The 22,065-nt window shown below is 40.1% G+C and overlaps 1 protein-coding gene across 1 annotated transcript in view; it reads left to right on the forward strand.

The window, feature by feature from the left end:
* Nucleotides 1-209: 209 nt before the first annotated feature.
* The window catches only part of LOC139723012 (uncharacterized), a 28,527-nt gene continuing 6,671 nt past the window's right edge, over nt 210-22,065 (forward strand). The window contains exons 1-16 of the mRNA XM_071634289.1: nt 210-282; nt 3,672-3,781; nt 9,741-9,846; nt 10,782-10,916; nt 11,651-11,719; nt 12,265-12,513; nt 13,071-13,327; nt 13,953-14,114; nt 14,873-14,983; nt 15,708-15,849; nt 16,904-17,046; nt 18,038-18,207; nt 19,044-19,175; nt 19,744-19,892; nt 20,570-20,755; nt 21,545-21,774. Coding sequence (XP_071490390.1) covers nt 210-282; nt 3,672-3,781; nt 9,741-9,846; nt 10,782-10,916; nt 11,651-11,719; nt 12,265-12,513; nt 13,071-13,327; nt 13,953-14,114; nt 14,873-14,983; nt 15,708-15,849; nt 16,904-17,046; nt 18,038-18,207; nt 19,044-19,175; nt 19,744-19,892; nt 20,570-20,755; nt 21,545-21,774 — 2,424 coding nt within the window. The remainder of the gene's footprint in view (nt 283-3,671; nt 3,782-9,740; nt 9,847-10,781; nt 10,917-11,650; nt 11,720-12,264; nt 12,514-13,070; nt 13,328-13,952; nt 14,115-14,872; nt 14,984-15,707; nt 15,850-16,903; nt 17,047-18,037; nt 18,208-19,043; nt 19,176-19,743; nt 19,893-20,569; nt 20,756-21,544; nt 21,775-22,065) is intronic.

Raw genomic sequence — 22,065 nt, forward strand, 5'->3', positions numbered from 1 at the left:
AACGTTAGAGCCAATAGAGGTCTGTCTACAGCCCAGTAGGCCTAGGTCAAAATCTCTTCAGTATGTTTTCAGGCTTGTTCTAAGTAAGGAGTCACGTCATGTAATGCTGTGTTCTGTTTATTGAATTATAGCAATGACTTTGTTTTATTAACGTGGTGTAGGTCTATTGTATCTTTCAATTCATATGTCAGGGATGTGGACACACCAACATGCACAGAAACCAGGGAACAAGTGTAAACTCCGGCCGGGACGATAACCAGTACGGAGGTGTTTGGGTCGCTGGTGCGGTTAGGGAACAAGGTAGACTCTACATTGATCAGAGAGACAGCCCGTGATAGACCGTTGACAACATCGGCCAGAAACGTAGGCTTAACACTAGCCAAGAATGAGCTGGGCGGCCACAAGAATTCATCAATCAGAATGAGAGCCCGGGATAGCCCATCCACAGCATCAGCCAGAACCCTGGGCTAGTCGAGAATGAGCTGTGTGGCTACGACAATACATCGATCAGAATGACAGCCCGTGATAGCCCGTTGACAGCATCAGACAGAACCCTGGGCTAGTCAAGAATGAGCTGGGTGCCCAAAAGAATACATCGATCAGAATGACAATTTTAGCCCGGATAGCCCGTTGACAGCATCGACCAGAAACCTACGCTAGCCAAGAATGAGCTGAGTTAAAGAGAAAATCCTGATGCTGCCAGAGACAACCTTTTAGAAATATGTAGATAGGGTAGGTAAGTCCGTTTGCATTGACTTATAGTGTATTTTATAGCTGCTCTTTCAGAATCTGCCGTCAACCAAAAATTCATGTCTGGCGACTTTTTGTTGGTTTGTGTGATGGAGGGTCACATATGTTTTGTTATGATCCCAATACAGTATTTGCAACTTACAATGTACCAGTGATAATGTTTCACTATGATTTGCATTTAACAACTTCGAATCAACTGTATTGGGGGGGGGGGGGGGGGCGGGGTAGGCGTAATGAGATCAGACCAGATGCCAATCTGAGAAGTGGAGTCATTCATAGTTTTAAACTTTAAAAGCACAAACGGAAAATGCTCTTTATACTTCTCCTGTCATTGTGTGGTCGATTTCTGCACACTTTTAAAGTTTGCACCTAGACTGGTGAAACTTATTGCATTTATACCCACGCAGGAATTACGTATTATGTAGAGAATTGAAGATTATGTAATTTATTTCTAAGCACTGATGCACCTCTTGTCACCAGTTTATATTGTTTTTGCAGAAATACAAAATGTTTGTATGTACATGTACGTGGTGGTGGTGTTTAAAAGACTGTTGCCAAATTTGGTGAACAAAATGACAAATGCTAACAACATATCATTGTCATAGGCAGGTTATAGGACAAATTCAAACCTCAGCTTTAGGCCTGCATTACTCCAATGAATTTATGGCTCTGCTTTTAAAAAAGTGTAAATTTTTATTGATTCCCAATGTTATATATTTTAGGTGACGGTTGAGGAATCTTGTTCATTCATGCTTGTGAAACTATGTGGGTGTGGTATCCTAGCTCTTTTCCCCTTGGGATTCTTATCATCCTTCACATTATAAAACAATGTGTTCTTGTGTGTGTGTGTGTGTGTGTGTGTATTTTCGTAGGACATGCTGTAAATTGTCAGAGGTCATGATTAACCTGAATTGATACTCTTCTTGTATTTGCAGTTGTATAGATGTGTCTATGGTGCTTTCAAATTGCAGAACAAAAAAAGAAAAAAAAAAGGTCACTCGTATACAAACAAAGATAAGTTAATTCAAGTACTCAACGTTATAAATGTGAAGTGAAGTGAAGTGGAGAAGTGTAAAGCTTATCCTCTCCCAAGTATCATACCAGCAATATAATGTATGTTTTCTGTGACAATACCAAAGGTCCTGTTTAATGGAATTGTTTTCCTGCCCTTTGTAGTTGCTTTTAGGACAAATATGCTTTAAAAGAAAAAAAACCAACACCAAACAAACAGGCAAATATGTGGAAAAAGTTCCTCATACTACTTAAGTAATGTACTTGACTTCTGCCTATCTTAAGACTGACACAATTAGTGTATCTCATCCATGCAGGAATTATTTCACAGAGAATTAGAAATTTTGTTATGTATTTCAAAAACCTGATGCACCTCTTGCTATTTCATATCATCTGTACAGAGATGTGTGATGGTGTTTCAAGAACTGCTCGGTACACAAATGACACATTGTGGAGAAAAAAAAAATTAGTGAACAAATGAAAATATTTTGTTCAGAATATTTGACAGATTATAACATGACAAATACAAACCTCACCTTTAGATTGTAAAAGTTTAGGGTGAATAAATACATTTCTGCAAATTTGTGAAAGAGCAAATTTCTATGATTTTCAGTTATTGAGTGATGTTTCATGAAAAAATATTGGTGAATTCCATGTACATGTGAAAGTTTGTTTGCAAAATCCGATAAGTCCTTTTTTGAAGATTTTGAAGTACGGTCTCTGTCATAAAGTACAAAATAATACCTTTTAAATGATATATTGGTCACTGCATATAAAAGGTACATTTTTAAAGTTATGGTCAAAAGGAGCAAAAATTTTCTTATTATTCTCTTTATTTTTATTGACCTTTAATCGCAAATATCTCCATTTGGCAAATATGGACTTAACGGTTTTTGCGAACAAACTCTTCATGTGCATGTTTGTATTCATCCTTGTGAAACTGTGTGTGCATGGGTGTGGTATCCTTGCTTTTTTTTTTTCCAGTGTCAACGATAATGTATGACATGCTTATTTATTGCTAATATGTATGTTTTGTACGTACGTTTGACTGATGAGATGAAATTCAGTTCAATTCATTTCATTTCAAATGAGTTTGTGATGCACATTTTCAATGCAGATATGTACAAATGTACCTTTAAGAATGGTGCCAGTGAAGCAACTTACCAGCACTGTGTGTGAAACACACCAAAAATACACAGACATCAATTCACATACTACATTCTAAGAAAAAAAAAAGGTTCTTTTGAGCACCATTAAATGGTTCTTAGCACTGTCACAATAGCGACACCTTTTTTGGAGCCTGTGAGAACCTTTTTAAATGGTGCCTGTCAGCACCTTTTAACATTGGTGCCCATTAGAACCTTTTCCAATGAAATGGTTCTCATGAGCACCTTTTGAAAAAGAGTCAAAAAGGTGCCCATCTTTAGTCAAAAAGGTGCCCATAGGCACCTTTCAAATGGTACTCACGAGCACCATTTCATCGGGAAAAAGGTTCTAATGGGCACCTTTTGCAAAAGGTGCCGACAAGCACCATTTAAAAAAGGTTCTCACGAGCACCAAAAAGGGTGTCGCTATTGTGACAGTGCTGAGAACCATTTAATGGTGCTCAAAAGAACCTTTTTTTCTAAGAGTGTATGTCTTGAGGTTAGTCTGACGTGCTGAATTCATTTTAGGATGATATTGATATCATAAGGCAACTGGATTACGATGTTGATATAACTCCCGTAACCCCCACTCCCCAATCTTGAAGAGTTCTTGACAAAGATGATCCTGATCGGGATGACATGGGCAGCATGGATTACGGTAATGACAATGATAATAATCTAAAGTGAGTAAATCTTCATGAATCTTCAGGATTGAAGGAGGCAGACATGATAGAAGAACATAAAGAAGAAGAAGAATTTTAGAAGGAGGAGGAGGATCGAGGAGGATCGAGGAGGAGGAGGAGGAGGAGGAGGAGGAGGAAAAGGAGGAGGAGGAGGAGATGAAGAAGAAGAAGAAGGAGAAGAAGAAGAAGAAGAAGAAGATGATGATGATGATGATGATGATGATGATGAAGGGATCACTATATAAGGTGCTTCATGGTGAGGGGAAATTAGGCCAGCCTATAGGGTCTAGTATGGAGTTGTTTTTCGGTATGCAAAGTTCACCTTCATAAACATAAGGATTGAGAGAATGCAACAATATTAGTAGAACACATCAGTGAAAGTTTGAGGAAAATAGGACAATCGATGCAAAAGTTAGGAATTTTTAAAATTTTTGTGTTGGAACCGCTGGATGAGGAGACTACTACAGCTTGTGAGTCATATGCGTACAACAGTATAAAGAAAATGTAGAAGAAAATTCAACATATTTTCACTTTTTTCGCATAATAAAAGAGCTCTTGACTTGCCTCTTTCTAAGGGCAGGGGGAATAATATTACCCATAACATTTGTCGGTAACGAGTCAGGGGAATGTGTACTTTTTTCAAAAGATGGCATTTTGTGAAATTCTGTTTATATTTTCCTTATATTGTTGTACGCATGTGACATCTAAGTTATTCATACACTGGAGTAGTCTTCTCATCCAGCGGTTACTGCACAAAAACTTCAAAAATTCATAACTTTTGAACGGATTGTCTGATTTTCCTCAAACTTTCAATGATGTGTTCTACTAATATTGCTACATTCTCTCAATCCTTATGTTTATGAAGGTGAACTTGTCCTTTAACGCGGTATCATTACTTTCATTCTGTAGCGCTTGAGGAATTAGCCATATTCTCCGGGCAAAATTTGTATTTCTATGAACTTTGTTAAACTTTACTACCTGTGTTCGGATCGAGTCGCCTACTCCATCCCTGCTAGATTTTTCCCCCTTCTTTTTCTTCACCCTCCATTCCCCTTATGAAAATACAGTAGTCTACAAAACGAATCGTGTCATGCTGGTCATGCCGTACACGTACTAGAGTACGTCCTAACGTTAAAATGAACGGAACAAAAGTGAAATAAATTGTTCAAATTCAGCCTTTATTGTGCCATCGAGGTCATGGACTGCATTTCCTTAAAAATATTTGGCCGCTTAATTGACTGCGTGGTTGTAATAATACGTGACGTCTAAGAAATTTTCTTAACTTGATTTTTGTCACTAACAACACGTCTGACGGATAAGACTAGCCAATTAGTTGATTGAATGACGTCAATTGTTACTGCGGCAATGGTATACAATATGGCCGCCGTGATGCGACCTTTTACGTGACTGCACTGCTGATCATCAACGAAATCGAGATCCGGGTACGTAACTGTGCGACGACCGGTCTCTCTAGCCTGTACCATTGGCTGATACATGTCGTAAGTACCAACTTTTTCTACCAGTTCACTTTAGGTAGAAAATTTAGGTAGAAAACTAGTCATATGCACCATTTAATCGGAACACAAAGTCTGACTGCTCGACTGCCAATCTTGCTATTGTATTTACATTGTATGTCGCATGTGTACAACGTAAGTTCTTTCGACTGACATTGTCATTGTGTTACTGTTAATTTACATTAGGCCTACAGCGACTGGGCCCTGGGCTGGGCCGGGCTGATGTGGACATTGTATCTTATCAAATGACATGTTCTCACGATCACGTTGACTGTTACATGTAGACGGTCTAGTTGCGTAGTGTTGTGAGCTACAGTAATATTACGTACAGTATATTATTAGTATTACTAGAACTAGGTCTAGCAGTTAGTAATCAACTGCTCAGCACTGAACTAGACCTAGGCCTACATGCTGGACTATATGGACTGCCATCGATTCATGTAACATAGGGATGGACCTACTACTCATCGACCGCCTAATGTTTATTTGCTTGATAAGAATATTTAACACTGAAATTCACGTAAAAAAGTTGACCTACGTGATTGAGAAAATCCAGCTCTATCAAATGTTATTGTTCCCTTTTCGATTTGAAGTTTCAGTGCAAAAATATCACCGACGAACTTGCATGGGCTCGTTTCAGCTCCCCGCGGTAAATTGCGTTATTTTTTTATTAGGATCGACCGCTGTTTTTGCATTGACAATGCACGCAAACTGAGTTGTATTGAACACCGTGTTGTACGAAGCTTTTTAGAAGCCTTTTAGAAACTTCCATAGACATTACATTGTGCCCTCATTACGATTCGGTGAAAATATTCATTCGAAATTTTGTCCTTGATTAAAACCATTAATGAACAGTGAATTATCGCGTTTTCCCACACCATCCTCATCTACATATCAAAGCCAATCCATTTTTATGTGCTTTGCGTGCAGAGAAGTGCGTACTAAGTGTTCAGTGCGCGAATTACACGCGGTCGGTTTAAAAGAAGGTGGTCGATATGTAACGTTAGTAGGGCTACCATACTATTAATTACCAGATAATCGCAGCAGCGACCCCAATAATAGACGTACCGTACATGTACTAAAGGTTACTATGTTACAGCGCCCCGCGCCGGGGTTATATTACCTGATGACAAGAGGCAATGTAAATTCTAATGATAAAATATACAAAATAATGTCATCAAAATTTCTGGCTTAGTCTACCCCAAGGTCAGGATAGACTGATGGAAAACATGTGAGTTGCATCTAGTCAAGGGTTCTAACATGTTAACCAGTTAGGCCTAATGTTAGATAATGTTAGATCTAACGTTAGTATTATTTAGTATACTATTAACTTTGCGGTGCCCGTTCGTGTCCAAATTTTGGGGACTCTCCACTTGCATTCAGCCCCTGTGCTGTACATTTATTCACTGCATCGGCACGTACAGAGATGTTGTTTTTCTTATGTGTTTTTGAGGATACATCATGTAGATGTACCATCACACTCTGTCTCTGAGCTTGCGATAAGCGAAAAATCTCGCAACAGAATGGCATAATTTTTCAATTTTGGGCGCTTTTTTGGTGACCCCGATTCTTTACTTCGGACCTAATTTGCACGTACTTTGGAAAAGTTGCAGCTGTTCTGCAATTTTAAATGCAAAATTTGGGATTTTAGATGGATTTTTGGAGGTGACTCAGGCACTTTCCTGTGGTGAACGAGTGTGCCAGTATGTGAAACGATGTGATAATTATGCGTGTGTTGTGACAGTAGAATTTGCTGGCTTGTGATAAGTGGTAAGTGTCTAGATTTTGGAGGCCAGCCGAAAATTGGGGTTCTTGTTCTAATGTTAGTCCACAGAAGTTGCTTGGTAAATGGTATACAAATAGTGTATGGTCACGAGTGCAATGGTACGAGATTTCGCACGAGGTGAAAGATAGAGGCGCTCTATTCAACGAGGCAAAGCTAAGTTGAATAGTGCGCCTCATCTTTCACCGAGTGCGAAATCTTGTTCCATTGCACGAGTAAAGACCATACACTATTTGATTTATACAACGTCCAAGTAGATCTTTTTGGTCTAAGTACATTGTAGGCCTAGAAGTATATATGTATGAAAAATATAGCCATACTTACATGTGGATCCACTGCGATTCTCTTTCTGGATTGTGCAATCAGTGTAGATACAGGTCACAGCTATACTAGCGCTCATACACGTTCACTAGCACTACGTAGGCCTACGTACGTGTATGCATGTACCGCTAGCTAGCTGCATGCGATCCTCAATATGCAACACACAGTACACGCAGTACCGTACAATTTCGTGAACCATGGAATATAATGAAAAAAGTCGAACCAAGTTGCACGCAAAAATAGAACCAAAATTGCACGGCGCGCGCGTTGAATTGAGTACTTATTGAATATCACGTCACCAACAATCCTCCAATCAAATTACAAGGATCTACTTGGACGTTGTATAATATACTAATGATGCACAGGATAGAGTGTGTTAGTGAAGGTGCGGTGCGCTCGAGAGTATTGACAATGGTGCGACATGCAAGAGGCGCAGCCGAGTGCATGTTTGCAACCGTTGTCAATACTCGAGAGTGCGCCGCACCTTCACTAATGCCACGAAATAATCCTGTGCATCATTAGTTTTATAAAATGGGTCGAAAACTAACAGCATTATTCACGTACCTTTGTGGGTCAATACCAGTCAGCTACATGTAGCACTCGCTCAAAAGTCAAGATGTCCGAAGATGTTCGTCCCAAACATTTACGCACGTCGCACTCGGAAATCCCGCACACACTCACCTAGTACTGTACGTACGTATAAGAGTATACGTACGCCACGTACTGTTATGCACAAGAAAGGCCGCCGGCTAATGTGGCAGCCCGCAGCCCGAACTAGAAGTTGTTTACAGGATTGACAGCGCGTATAGTAGCGCGTGACGCACTTGTAACAACTGATTGAGTGCGCACTGCTAGTGTAAAACATTGTGACGTACGTCAGGCCAGGGAGGTGGAAGAGAGACTCTTCTTAGTGCTTACCTGAAGAAAATAATGCATGCACACGTGACTCATTTCAGCGCTTCCAATTGGCTACATTCTTGAACCCATTTTATAATATGATTTATAAAATGGGTTCAAGAATGTAGCCAATTGGAAGCGCTGAAATGAGTCACGTGTGCTTGTATTAATTTCTCACTAACATCCACGGCCGACATCACAATGTTTGCACTAGCAGTGCGCACTCAATCAGTTGTTACAAGTGCGTCGCGCGTTTCTATACGCGCTGTCAATCCTGTAAACAACTTCTAGTTCGGGCTGCCGGCTGGCCTTTCTTGTGTGCATAACATGTGTGGCGTACGTATACTCTTATACGTACAGTACTTATATGTGCGGGATTTCCGAGTGCGACGTGCGTAAATGTTTGGGACGAACATCTCGGACATCTTGATCCACAAGGTACGTGAAAAATGCTGTTAGTTTTCGACCCATTTTATAAAACAAATGATGCACAGGATTATTTTGTGGCGTTAGTGGAGATGTACATCTCCACTAACGCACTCTATCCTGTGCATCATTTGTATACTATCGTACTATGTCCTTTCTAAAAATCCATTTTTTTTTTTTTTAATGAATCTGCCACAGCTGATCTGAACTTGATGCAATAATCTCAAAGATGCCTCCAAAGAAGAAGGGAAAGGGAAAGAAGAAAGCGAGACAACTTCCACAAGTGGATCCAGAAGATGGTAAGTTCAAAAGCATGTGCTCAGCAGAGATCTCTATTATTTCAATTTATCTCTCTCTCTCTCTCTCTCTCTCTCTCTATCTTTCTCTGTGTCCATACTTCTCCACTGAGCTTTTGTAAACTATGTTAAAAAAGACATAACAGTTTCCAATTGCACAATTGATTTGAATTCCCTCTACATGTTAGAATACATGTATGCTCAGTGATTATGTGTGTGATGTAGAGCTACAATGTTTGAAAGCCAAGCAAAATACAAACATGAATCAGTGAAGATCGACAGACAGGGAGCAATTTGTCCTGGCATTGTATACACCACTACACACTGGATTGCCAATTGGGAACAGAAGTAGCTGTCTACTTTTGTAGTTTAGAGACTGCAGTTTTCCTTACTTTGAAACTTGATGGTACAGTTGTAGCAAAAATCACTGATTTTAAAACCACTCACACTATTGCATATTTATGTGTAGAGGATTGTACTTATAAACTGATAGTAAGTAAATCTCACTTTTATACCACACACAAGCCATACTTACACTTGTACATCTTTCCTGATTGATCTATACATTGATCCATTGTCCATGCCTTTGTTTTGATTTAGGCTTTTGAAATATGTACAGTGTATTGCTGTTTATGTGAGCATTACTGGATACTCACCTTAAATGTGACATAATTTGGTATGATAAATATAGTTATTATCATCTTCAACATTGATAATCTTATATCCACCTATTGAGTAGCGGATGTTCCATGGCATCACTAGAGTCTGTTCCACTTACACGTATTTGAAGATCATAAGTTTTGTTTGACTACAAGAAAATTCCACTCACGATTACAGAAAATATCATCTTGATTCTAGCTGCTTACCAATCTGCCATCAATATTTATTGCTGAATTTCCTCAAATGCTGCAGAGATTCCCGTGGTGGAAGACAATCCTGTTGGGTCTACGTCGGAGGCAGACCTGAAGGGTGCTGATAATGGTGGTTTCCAAGACGACCCCAAGGATGTCGCCGAGACAGGTAACATCGTCCTTTAGTTCTGTCCTCCAAGAATTACCCATACCTTTTTGATTGTGCATTTGTAGATGAGGATTTTTGTTTGGGGGGGGGGGGGGGGGAGTTCCATATTTTCCATGTTCAGTGAAAAGAGATGGCACCCTTATGTTTATTTTCCATCATAATGCAATTGACTGCCAACATGTAACTACTGATAGGCTAAGCATACATTTACAGTACTACAGTATTGTAAGTATTTTGCATATTAAAAGATACACCCTGGCATTACAATGAGCATTTTATAGCTCTGTCATTACCATCTAAAATATAATCTATGCTATGTCTAGATTAATTATCTCTGTTTGCGATAGGGTGCCTGTTTGCAACATGAGCAATTTTATTCAACGATGAAACAGCTAAAGGGCATCAAGAGTGCTTACTCCCACTTTACAATGGAAGCAGTAGTTACTCGTAGGTGTTGTGGGAACTGAGGTACTCTTGCACCTGGTTGGGCCTGTTCACCAATGAATGATAATGATCAATTTATAAAGTGCAAAACCTATATTCCAAGCCTGCACACTGGCACTGGTCCAACGGTCCAGACCAGTAAAAATCACTGTCGGACCGGTAACTTTTTCAGCAATGGACCAGTAAAAAAAAAAAATGGAAAAATTGGTGCGACAGGGACAAGTACCCTGTCACAAACAAGGATGATGACTCCACAGAATTTTGAGATAATGCTCCTCAAAGGTTAATTGGAATATGCAAGGTGAATCTTACCTAAATTTGAAATTCTCCAGTTCCTGTATATTTGACTTTAAATGCAGAGTTTGAAGTGCATGTATTCTACAATTGTGTTTGTCTCATGCATCATCATTTGCTCATGTGTGTGATTGTTAAACACTTGAATGAAAGAGAAGAAAGAGTGTTTTATTTCTGAATGAATTAATTTCTGACAGCAGAGAGCAAGGATCAAGCCGAGGATGTGACAGAAGAGCAACCCAAGAGGCGGGCCCTTACAGGGGAAGGGGGTGCCGAGACCAACCCAGATGACCCCCAGGAGGGGCCTGACTCAGAGGAACCCAGACCTGAAGGTGAGATCGAGCTAAGCATGTTTCTGAAATTGAAGCCATCTATGTGACCTGCACCATATAGACTGATTTATTTCATATGCCATGAAACCTATACTGTAAGGGGTAGCTATGTCTTAGTATGTGCCAGCTTTGTAACCTTTCTGTGTTCATAATTTGATCAACTTTGTAATGATGAAATGCATCCATTCATCATTACTGACACTTTTTGGACCTGGATTGTGTTGTTGTTGTTGTTGTTGTTGTTGTTTTTGTTGTTGTTGTTGTTGTTGTTGTTGTTGTTGTTGTTGACAATTCTATCATAGTATGCAGTCAAATTGACATGGTTGTGCACATATAGATTTTGTAAGGTTCAAAAGATGACTCTTAGCTCAAGGCACACAACACAGTCCAACCTTGGAGGCAAGCCGGTCATACGACCAGTCTTGCTGCTTGATGCCACACACTATGCAATGAGACTACACAGCTAGGCTTATGAGTAGACTGGCGTCACTACTTGCACTGGAGCATGCTTGGCTGAAAATCTGTGACTGGTCGTTAAAATTTGACATGTCAATGTCCTGCAACTGGTATTGTGGCCAAGTCTTACGACTGGAAACTGGCAAGGCTTGTGACATCCCACTTCTGGTCTTTAGGTCTTATGAACCGTGAATATTGGCAAAGACGTCTAGTATTTGGGTGGCCTGTAGATATGCTTCAAGTCTGTTCATCTGAGTGATCAACTTTCTCTATTACAGACCCTGAAAGGATTGAAGAGGCCCCATCCCAGTTAGACCCTGAGGCAGACGTGGAAGCCGTGGAGAAAGGTAATAACTCGAGACCAAAGCCAGTGCAAGAGCACAGCATAGTTCTTTTTACATCAGTCGTCATTGATTTCCAGTACCTGTGGTAAAACTGAAATTGTCACTTTGCATTTTAATTTTGCGAATTTTTTAAGAGCAAAGATTGGGAAAATTAAAATGCATGCTAAAGTTTTTGTCTACATGGTAATGCATTTGATACCAGGGTACTGAAATACCTTTTCTTTCATTTGCTATTCAGTAAATTATTCAAACTTTCGTACCTTTTCTGCTGTGGTTTGCCCTTTTTCCAGCAATACAAATAGGCTAGATTTGTAATGTGTGATAATGAGAACTTCTCCATAAATACAATTTTTTTTATTGTCTCAGAAATTGAGTACGTTGACTGAAAATGAGTATCACCTCTCTTAGAAGTATGCCTAGTGAGCATAGTGCATTTCTTAAGGTCTCCTAAACCAACCAGTTAGGTAAGATGTTGTATTTTCTTAGAATAAGGTGTTTGATAATTCTTTGTTCTGTATCTTTAATGTGTTTGTTTGTTTCTTTTCTAGGCCTTGATGTTACTGAAGATGGCAACAAAGATGGAGATGGGGGGACTGCTTCCACCAAGGATGCTGAAGACGGGAAAGATATGGATGACGATGATGCTGCCGAGGAGATGGTAGTGAAGCTTGATGAGGGAGAAAACGTTCGCGTCACCACCACCACCACCACCACCACCATCGTGGGGGACGAGTACGACAACGCGGATCCCAAGGACTTTGGCATCGAGGTCGAGTCCGACGATGAGTACAGCTATCGTGAGTATTGCAAGCTTTTTCATCAACCTCCCATAGCATTCGTCTTTGGTAGACATTTTTGTTTAGGATAGATTGTGGCTGCAGGAGTATGATATTTGTATTCTTTGTAATCAGTCAAGACTGACCTGAAATGTACTTTGTGAATGAATTTAACCGTAGGAGGGCTCATTCCAATAAAAGCAGTATTTTTGTTTGGAGCTGAGAATAGATTCAAGAGTGGAGAGAAGATTAAGGAATACACACAATACCGTCAATATGATCAGTAATATCTTTCTTGTAATATGTGTAATGTTTTATCTCTTTGATTTTGTGAAATCAAAAGCATGTGCAATTTATTTTAGCTAAAAATTGCTTGTGGAAAAGTGAGCAAAGAAAATGGGATTCCATAGGGATAAAAAATTACTTGCGCAAAAATTTCTAGTGTTACATCATTGTGCATGCATCTCATGATGTGCAGAATAATGCAGTGATGTGGATGCAAGTCTTTCACACTTGTAGTATTGGTCAACTCCTCTCCTAACACCCTGCCGTCCCCCCTCCCCCAACCCACCATACAGTGCCCCCCAGCAATGAGGATTTGCCCAACCTGGAGAACCTGATGGGAACACTGGAGGAAGGGGACTCAGAGCTCCACACGGAGCGGGAGCCGCCCACCCTCTTCAATCGGCCGGAGCACGAGCCCAGCTACCGCCAGATCTCCCACCTCCGTCAGGAGATGGAGGAGGAGCCCATCGACCCCTACATCGACCGCTTCGAGGACAACATCCGCGACGACGTGCTCATGATCGGAAACATCTCGCTGGAAGAGGTTCAGGTGAGCAGGGTTGATATGATGCCAGAGGTTTCCTTATTAGTGTTTTCAAATGGAAAGTAAGCAAAAAAAAGAAAAAAAAAACATTCTGTTCACTTTTTCTTTTGTCCTATTCAAAGGCAATGCTAATGAATAAGATGACTAACAACTTGATTTTAGAAATAATAGGCTAAGAAGCCTTTTCAACTAGCGGCATGTGAGTCAAACGATATTTGCCTGTTAATGCACAGCAAACAAGTTTTTTCAACACTTTCATGGAGTCATGTGACGATTCCATGTAGGCCTAGATGAGGTGAATGTGGGTATCTTTTCTGGTTTTTCTGTCCAGTGTTCGCAAATTGAGTGCTGTAAAACCAGAAATGTTCACGTGCATTTTTGACTTTGCAAATTTTGCAAGAGCTATTTAAAGATTTGCAAATTTTGCGAGAGCTAAGATTCGCAAAATTAAACTGCATGCAAATGTTCTTGTCCTCACTGTATGGCTTGAATGCCAGTGGTAGTTCGTGAAAATTTCATACCGCAAAAAAGGCTGTGGGCTCCAATTTGCAAAAATATCTTGATTTACAGTATTGAAGTTCTGTGCTGGTTAGATGAATGTAGACACACTCTCATTTGTCATTTCCTTCAGGAAGAGGAGCGGAGACTGCGAGACGAGCACATTGCCTACCAGCAGCAGGAGGCCCAGTTGGCACGGAAACGGCAGGAGGACATGCTCTTCAAGGAGGAGAAGGCCAAGCGTCACGTGACCGACGTCATGAAGGAGAAGCGCAAGGAGCTGGCCAAGAGAGAGGTGAGACCAGCGGAAAGCCTGATACTCCTACTGGCACTAATGCAGTTTCTTTATCCAAGCATGAATACAAGATTTAGAGAAAATAAAGCCACTTCAAACTTACTAAATGGCTGAAAATTAAAGCTGCATCAACACTGTCCATAGTGCAATGCAATTTGAATATATATTACATAAATGATGAGATACAAAAATTAAGTTATTTGTTGCAAGTTTGACGAAATTTAATTTAGCTGAACTTGAGATACTGCATATGCATGGATACAAAATTGCATTTTCATTAATAGTACCCTCCTGCTCTTGCGTGCAAATGTGCAATGCTGGCCTTAGATAAGAATACAAGGAGGAGTCCAACTGCTATACTCGTTTGTTTGGCCTGATAATTTGTTGTTGTATTTTTGTGCGTGTTTTTTTGTTTTTGTTTTTGCTTCCATTTCTTTAAAAGCAGTGTTAGAATGATCATGCACATGCAAGCATTGTGTCATTGTGTTTTAATGGCAGCTGTTTTTGCATGCCCTGACATTAGTACAACAAATATTGTACTAAAAGTTATATCAAAAAGAACAAAACAAAAAAACACTACATTAAGAGGTTGGATTTGTGTTTACCTATACTTCCATCATATCACTCATTGTCATATGTTTTAGATGTTATTTTATATAATTTTACCAAGGTATGACGTAACAGCGAAACAAAATCTCTGCTTATCATATAGCTGACATAAAACTCACAACTTTAACTTCTTTGTTGCTGTACTTTAGGAGCTGAGCCTTCAGAGAGAACGCCTCCTGCAGGATCAACTCCACAAGAGTTTCAAGAAGGCGGAGAACCTCCTGAAGAGATCTCTGGAGATCCGCAAGGGAGAGGTCAAGGTAAGACCAATGAGGCTTCAATTGACCGTCAACTGGGCAGTGTCCACTTCAGTCTGACCGTCAGATTTATGTACTCCATCCAAGTGACGGATACTAAGAATTCAAATATTTGATGGACCAGTAACTGTTTGTTTAATTCTATCGATAAAGCAGTTTTGAATAGAATTGTCTCACAGCCTGTTCAACATAAATAGATGTATGCACTGGGGAAAATGTGCTGTATTATATTGCCCCCTATATTACATGGGATGCTCATAGCAATAATCTGCATGTCTTACTGAAATATGACTCTGCTCTAAGCCATCTCTTGTCACTTGTTTGTTTGTTTGTTTGTTTGTTTGTTTGGTTGGTTTTTTTTGGTTCTCCTTCTTGTGTGCTGGGCATTGATGGAGAATATTTGTAATGTTACCCCTTTGCTCATGATAATATGTTATGTCTTCCTGAAATCAGACTGTGCTTGAATTAATCTCTTGTCATTTTGTTTATTTGTTTGTTTGTTTGTCTGTTTATTTGTTTGTTTGTTTGGGTTTTTGCTTTGACCTTCTTGTGTGCTGGACATTGATGGGAAATTTTGTTATATTTCCCCTTAAATTACAAGGGTTGCTCACGGTAATATGTTATGCCTTACTTTTCTCGAATTAATCTCTTGTCACTTTTGTTTGTTTGTTTATTAGTTTGTTTTTTGTTTTGACCTTTTTTGTATGCTGGGCATTGATTGTTTCAGACCATGTTTGGTGACCTCATGATGGCGGACGGCCAGTACGGTGGATCAAAAGGTCGCCGCTGGAAGGTTGACTGGAACAGGGCCCCCCAGCCGATCCAGATCAAGCTCAAGTGTCTCCGAGGAGTCAAGGACAAGCTGCCAGGTCAGTACATGTGATCTATTTTAAGTCTATCATCATCATCATCATCATCATCATCATCTTCATCTTCATTATAATCAGCATTGTGATCTTCATCATTAATAGTATCATCATCGTCATCACCATAATCATCACCATCATCACCATCACCACCATCATCGCCATCACCACCACCACCACCATCACCATCATCATAAAGATTTTCACATCAAATTAATGTGTTTGTGCATTCATAAATTGGATATAATAGCTCACAATGAAGGTTTGAATTCAGTAAAAACTACACTTTCATTTGTACAAATACATATTTATAAACAAGCATACATGTACACTGTACAAGGGAGCTTAGATTTTCGCGACGGGGACATTTAGAGGAAAAAAACCCTGTTCTGACCATGCACAAAATCGCTTATTAAAAGCAATCTATTTGTAGCTTGCTTTGTCTGAGTTTTCACTGCACATTCTGTTCTATTTTTACGTTCGCTCAATTCACGGCGCAGAGAACTACTTATGCAGTGATCATACGGAGGCGCCACTTTATTTTTTGATAGGTTGTGTCCTCGCGTAAATCTTAAGCTACTTTTCAACACAGCACAGGGTGAGAAGAGAATGTCCAGTGCAATCGTTGTCTCAAATGTCCGCGTTGCAAATCTAAAGCTCCATATTGTTATGATGTGTGGGCAATGACTGTTCATTTGACAAATAGTAGTCCATACGATACACCAGTACATTCACAAACAGATTTCATGTTGAGCAAAATGATATATGTCGCCGGGGCGACAAGACCTAGTATCTACAAAATGTCAAATGTTCAGGAGAGCCAAAAAACATGGCAGCCAAAGCACTATAGCGAATGGGATAGCCTTTTCTTTGACATGCCATGGTGGCTTCATTTTTGGAGTAAGACAGCTAGGATTTGGACAGGACATCACTTAACTGATTATCTGACCATCGATCCAAAGAAGTCAGATACGAGGTCTTGTCGCCCCAGCAACGACACACTATTAAATACAGACAGACATATGCATACATTTTCTCATCTCCTAAACCAATGCAGCTGGCCGCTTTGTGCTGATGACTGCCCTCTATGACAGACTTGGTGGACACGTCCTCCGCTGGTCAAACCTGCGTGGTCAGGAGTGGGGAGGGGCTACACTTCCCCTCAACCACGATGGTCACTTCTACAATGTTGAGATGACGGTATGTTGAGTCTTTTTTTTTTCCTTATTCCAAACTGTTTTTATCTGCTTTTCTCTCTTTCATTCTCCAGAGACACCAAGTGCATATGGATCTTTTAGTTTGAAGTAATATATGAGAAGTGTGATTTATTGTTATTAACATCTTGTATTTCTTATCGTTTGCTTCCAGACAAAATAGTAATTTGAGGAAAAAAAAAGACCACTCCTAATATGATTTTGTCTATTTAGGATACACACTGGTACTGGCTGCTTTCTTCTTTTTTTTACGATGAGGATTTCTAAATCTCTTCACACATCTAAGCCAAGTATAGTGCTGACTGCATGTGTGTAGAATGCTGTAATTTTGACTCTCTCACACACAGGACCCTGGGATGATAAAATATAGTACAGTGTCAGTAAATGGTATTTATCAATTTGATGAGTTGTACGTACTAGTAAAACGAAGTAACTCCAGGAATTTATACTTTGTCGGTTGAGAATGATAAGGGCATTAAGTTGCCACTAAACCCATAGTGTTCAAGACAACTTAACGCCCTTCTCATTCTCAACAGACGACTTTCAGGTCTTGATTTGCAGAAAGAAAGAAAGAAAGATAGATAGATAGATAGATAGATAGATAGATAGATAGATAGATAGATAGATAGATAGATAGATAGATAGATAGAAAGAAAGAAAGAAAGAAAGATAGATAGATAGATAGATAGATAGATAGATAGATAGATAAAAAGGGTTTGACCCACGTATAACATAAGGGCCCTTGGACTGGGAAAGAACTGTACGTATCAGTTGTGGAAGCACTCAGTCTGCAATCAGTTGGCTAATCTTTTTGTTTTCAAATGCAAACATACCACTAATGTCAACGTTGGTTGATATTAGGCAAAGATGGTACAATGTATGAAGAGTAGGTTGCTCTAAATCTACTCTCTGTAACTCCTATAAATCATTTATATAATGTTGCTTTTGTGTGTGTGTGCTTTCACCGTTCTGTGTAGATTGACCAGAGCCTCTTCACGGTGTGTCCATCCAAGCCGGACATCCGTCCCGGCATGGTGCTGGTCTTTGAGCTGTTCCTGCTAAGGGGCACCCTCCTACCAGTAGACAAGGTGGTGGCCTGGGGTGTCTTCCCCATCTGTGATGGTCAGTTTGAGGTGCTCCAGGGGAAGTAAGTCTGAGCAGATCACTCCGCTCTTCTCAACACTTATACAGTATGCATTTGCTTTTTTTGGTGGAATGTAAGTCAGAGAGATCATTGCTCTCTTCTGAACATTTGCATAGTATGCATTTACTTTTATTGGTTTGCTTTGTGTAATCATATGTTTTGATTTCATGGTGCCTTGAACATCTGTGAAGATTTATACATATCATTGCTGGGGTGGCAAGACCTTGTATCTCAAATTCTGGTGAAAATGACTTTTTGGGATTAATGGCCAGATAATCAGTTCAGAGACGTCCTGTCTCAATCCTAGCTGTCTTACCCCAAAAGTAAAGCCACCACAGCATGTCAAAGGAAATGCTCCCATTTGATGTAGTGCTTTGGCCACCATGTCTTTTTGCTCTCCTGATCATTTGATATTTTGTAGATATGAGGTGTCTTGTCACCCCTGCGACGAATGCTCATTGAAAACAGGGCGTTGGTATTATTTGCTTGTTTTTCATGATGTCAATAGAACCAATCTTTTTCCTTTGTTTAGCACCTTGCTCTATGTGAGAAGGGAAGTAGGATTGTCTATGTGCATGAGTTGTAATGACACTCACACAAATCAGACATCCATTCTATGCCCTATCCAAGGAACGGTATGTTTTGCCTCCTTCCACAGTGGATTGCGAGATAAGGCACATGATAGGTTCAGCTTACGTATCTCACTGGACTAAAGCACATTTGTACGGAGCAAAACCCTCTTCATGATATGATAGATGCTTGGTGCTGACCAACCCAGCTTACCTCCTCCTTTCAAGAGGTAACAGAGTCCTGTTTTCCTTGGTGTATTTTGTGTCTAGGTACAAGGCTCCCATGCTGAGGGGGGAGATGGACACACGGATCGAACTCCACGAGTCGATCGAGAAGCTGATGGCATCCGACCTCGACCACTGGCTCTGCAACGTCTACTTTGAGATTGTGAGGCTTCCAAGGTAAGATGCATCCCGTTACCATGGTGATGATGACATCAACTAGACAAAATAATCAGAAAGTTTATCAACCTTTTGTGAAATGTTATTTATCAATACTTCCTCAATGCATTCATTGCAATCTGAGTAGCCACATTTTCATAATCTCATAAAAATTGAGGATTACTGGAAAACTTTCCTCTCTTTCCTTCAAAATCGTTGGAGTAATACATTTTATCAAGACCATCCTGCATGTATGTGCTGTTGACACACATACATGGATATGTGAAAGTAAATGAGACATAACAGAGAGCTTTGGAAGCAACTCCTTGTGATTGTGAGATCAGCATCTCTCCAGTTGACCCCAAAGAAATATAAGCCATTCTTCCGCCATGAAAATGGTTATAAACTGCTTTTCATTCATTCTATTTGAGAGCACTGTCCAGTCCCTCTTTTTGCATTCTGCTTCCATGAGTTCATCAAAAAGGTGTACAAGTGTACAGTCTAGTGAACCAGACCGTGCGAAGTTATTTCTTCCGGAATACCATGGTAAAGTTATTGTAGTAAACTCCTCTGTCTCTCTCGTATCCAGGTACATGGCTGGCCAGAAGGAGTACGAGGTGGAGCTTCAGTTCTCCTCCAACCTGATGGGCTTCCCAGACCGCACCAAGGGGGCGGAGGAGGCCATAGACGGGGAGGAACCGATCCCGGGATCCCAGACGGACATGGCCTCGGCAAACGGTAAAATGGCCATTTGAATCTGAAGTGGGGAAAGGATGGAGTGTGCACCATTCCTCATCCTTAATGTTTGGTGGTCTCTTGGAAGTTTCTCACAATTCTTGTTTGCACCCCAAATGATTGATGACCTCATCATATTTCCCACTTTTTTCCTGCAAAAACTTGTCAATATTCGATGTTTGAGCATTGTGATTAATGGGATATGAAATGTCGTCGCTGGGGCAACAAGACCCTGTATCTCAAATTTTGGTGAAAGTGACTTTTTTGGATTAATGGTCAGATAATCAGTTAAGTGATGTCCTGTCCAAATCCTAGCTGTCTTACCCGAAAAATGAAGCCACCACAGCATGTCAAAGGAAAGGGAATCCCATTTCTTACAGTGCTTTGGCTGCCATTTTTTTTTTTCTCTTCTGAACATTTGACGTTGCAGATACGAGGTCTTGTCGCCTAGTGACGTTATATTTTCAGACTGCTGTGCATATTCAATATGTCTCATGTGTTGTCTTAGTGTAATATAAATAAGTGTAATTTTAATATTAAAGTAAGTTCATTTTTTTCCTACCTTGCTAGCAGATGCTCTGTGAAATATATTGATGTGACTGGAAGGAAATAAATGATGTTCTCAACGGCTTGATTGTAAACAACTTTGTACATAGCCAGACTCACTTTGCTCTCAACAGGAGACAACCAGTCTGCCGATATCAAGGGGTCAAAGGTCAGCTTTGGACTGGGCAGCGATTCCGGGGAGGGGACCGTCCTGGGTGGGACCAGCAGTACGGGCAGCATCAAGGCGGGGACGAGCAGCAGTCAGGCCAGCATCAAGAACGATGATGGTGATGTGGACAGCCTCAAGCAGGTAGGACTGGGTTGAAATCTCTCCACCTGTAACTGGTTCAGCCCTTCTCTTTACTCTCTTCTCTTTCTCTCTATTTCTCTGTCTTTCTCTGTCTTTCTTTCTCTTTCTCTGTTTTTCTCTTTCTTTTTCTCTCATGATAAACACATCTTTGTCTTTCTGAAAATCAAGTTTTCTCTCTATTTTTGTCCATTTGTGTCCATATGTCTGTTTGTCTGATATCTGTCTGTTTGTTTGTCTAAGTAATCACGTACAGTATGTATATCCCTACATGTATATCTTTTTTCATCTCTTTCCACCTCTCTACCTGTCTTCTATGTATTTACATTCCTATCTATTCTTATTATAGTTTGTTACATTCTTATTTGTGTTATACTACTATGTCTGTAGTATTTTCTGTTTTGTCTCCCTGTCTTATCTCTGTATTCATATGTGTACAATGAAATGAAGATTATTCTCTCTTGAGTTTTTTCTTTGTAACTTGCAAACACTTCTGACAGCTAAAAATATGTTTTCTGTTTAACAAGAGAGATATACTTTGCAATATTCTATCCTCATGAGAATCTCAGCATCAGTATTACATTAAAGTGTTGTGAGTAGAGAAGCTCTCTTTTTTTTCGAAACATCTGTTCATGACACGGAGCGCTAATAATGTTAAGCTTCCCTCCATCACTGTACCAAATTTTTGAAGTATATTTTCCAGCTGGCATGTAGCTGTTCAATAGCCATACTTTTATAAAGTACCTTTTATTGAATGTTCTTTATCTCCATGACTGTGTTACTCTGCATCCCCTGCAGACAGCAAGTGAAGCCTCCACAAAGACACCGGAGGAGGGGGACGGTGTCCGTTTCCGTGGCAACAAGGGGCGAGAGCCGCCTCCGACCACCGTCGGCTCCCGCAAACTCCTGGGCAAGTACGAGAAGGCGTACCTGGACAGCGAATCCGAGTCTGACGACAATGACGAAGACTACATCAAGAAGAAGGAGGATGGGTTCCGGCCTGTGAAGGGGGAACCTGGACTTTTCTACAAGGTGAGTTGTGGGGTAGGCAAGTTTGTACTCTAATGGAGGACAGTTACAGTTACATACATGTATGTAGATAAGTGGGACTACAAAAAAAAAAAAAATCTTATCATTAACTCTTTTCCACGTGCTTTGATTTGACTTAGCCACAAAGTACATGATAAATCCAAAATGTATTCACTTCTGTATAGCTTTTTGCAACACTTTTATGTGAGACTTTCCAGTTTTCTTGATGTTGCAGTTGAAAGATAGCAATGAAATATTGTGAGTGAATTACATCTCATACGTATTGTTAGAAAT

The sequence above is a fragment of the Diadema antillarum genome, unplaced genomic scaffold, assembly GCF_040938485.1.
Source record: "Diadema antillarum isolate AM-2024a unplaced genomic scaffold, OU_Dant_1.0 scf00000180, whole genome shotgun sequence".
Lineage (NCBI taxonomy): Eukaryota > Metazoa > Echinodermata > Echinoidea > Diadematoida > Diadematidae > Diadema > Diadema antillarum.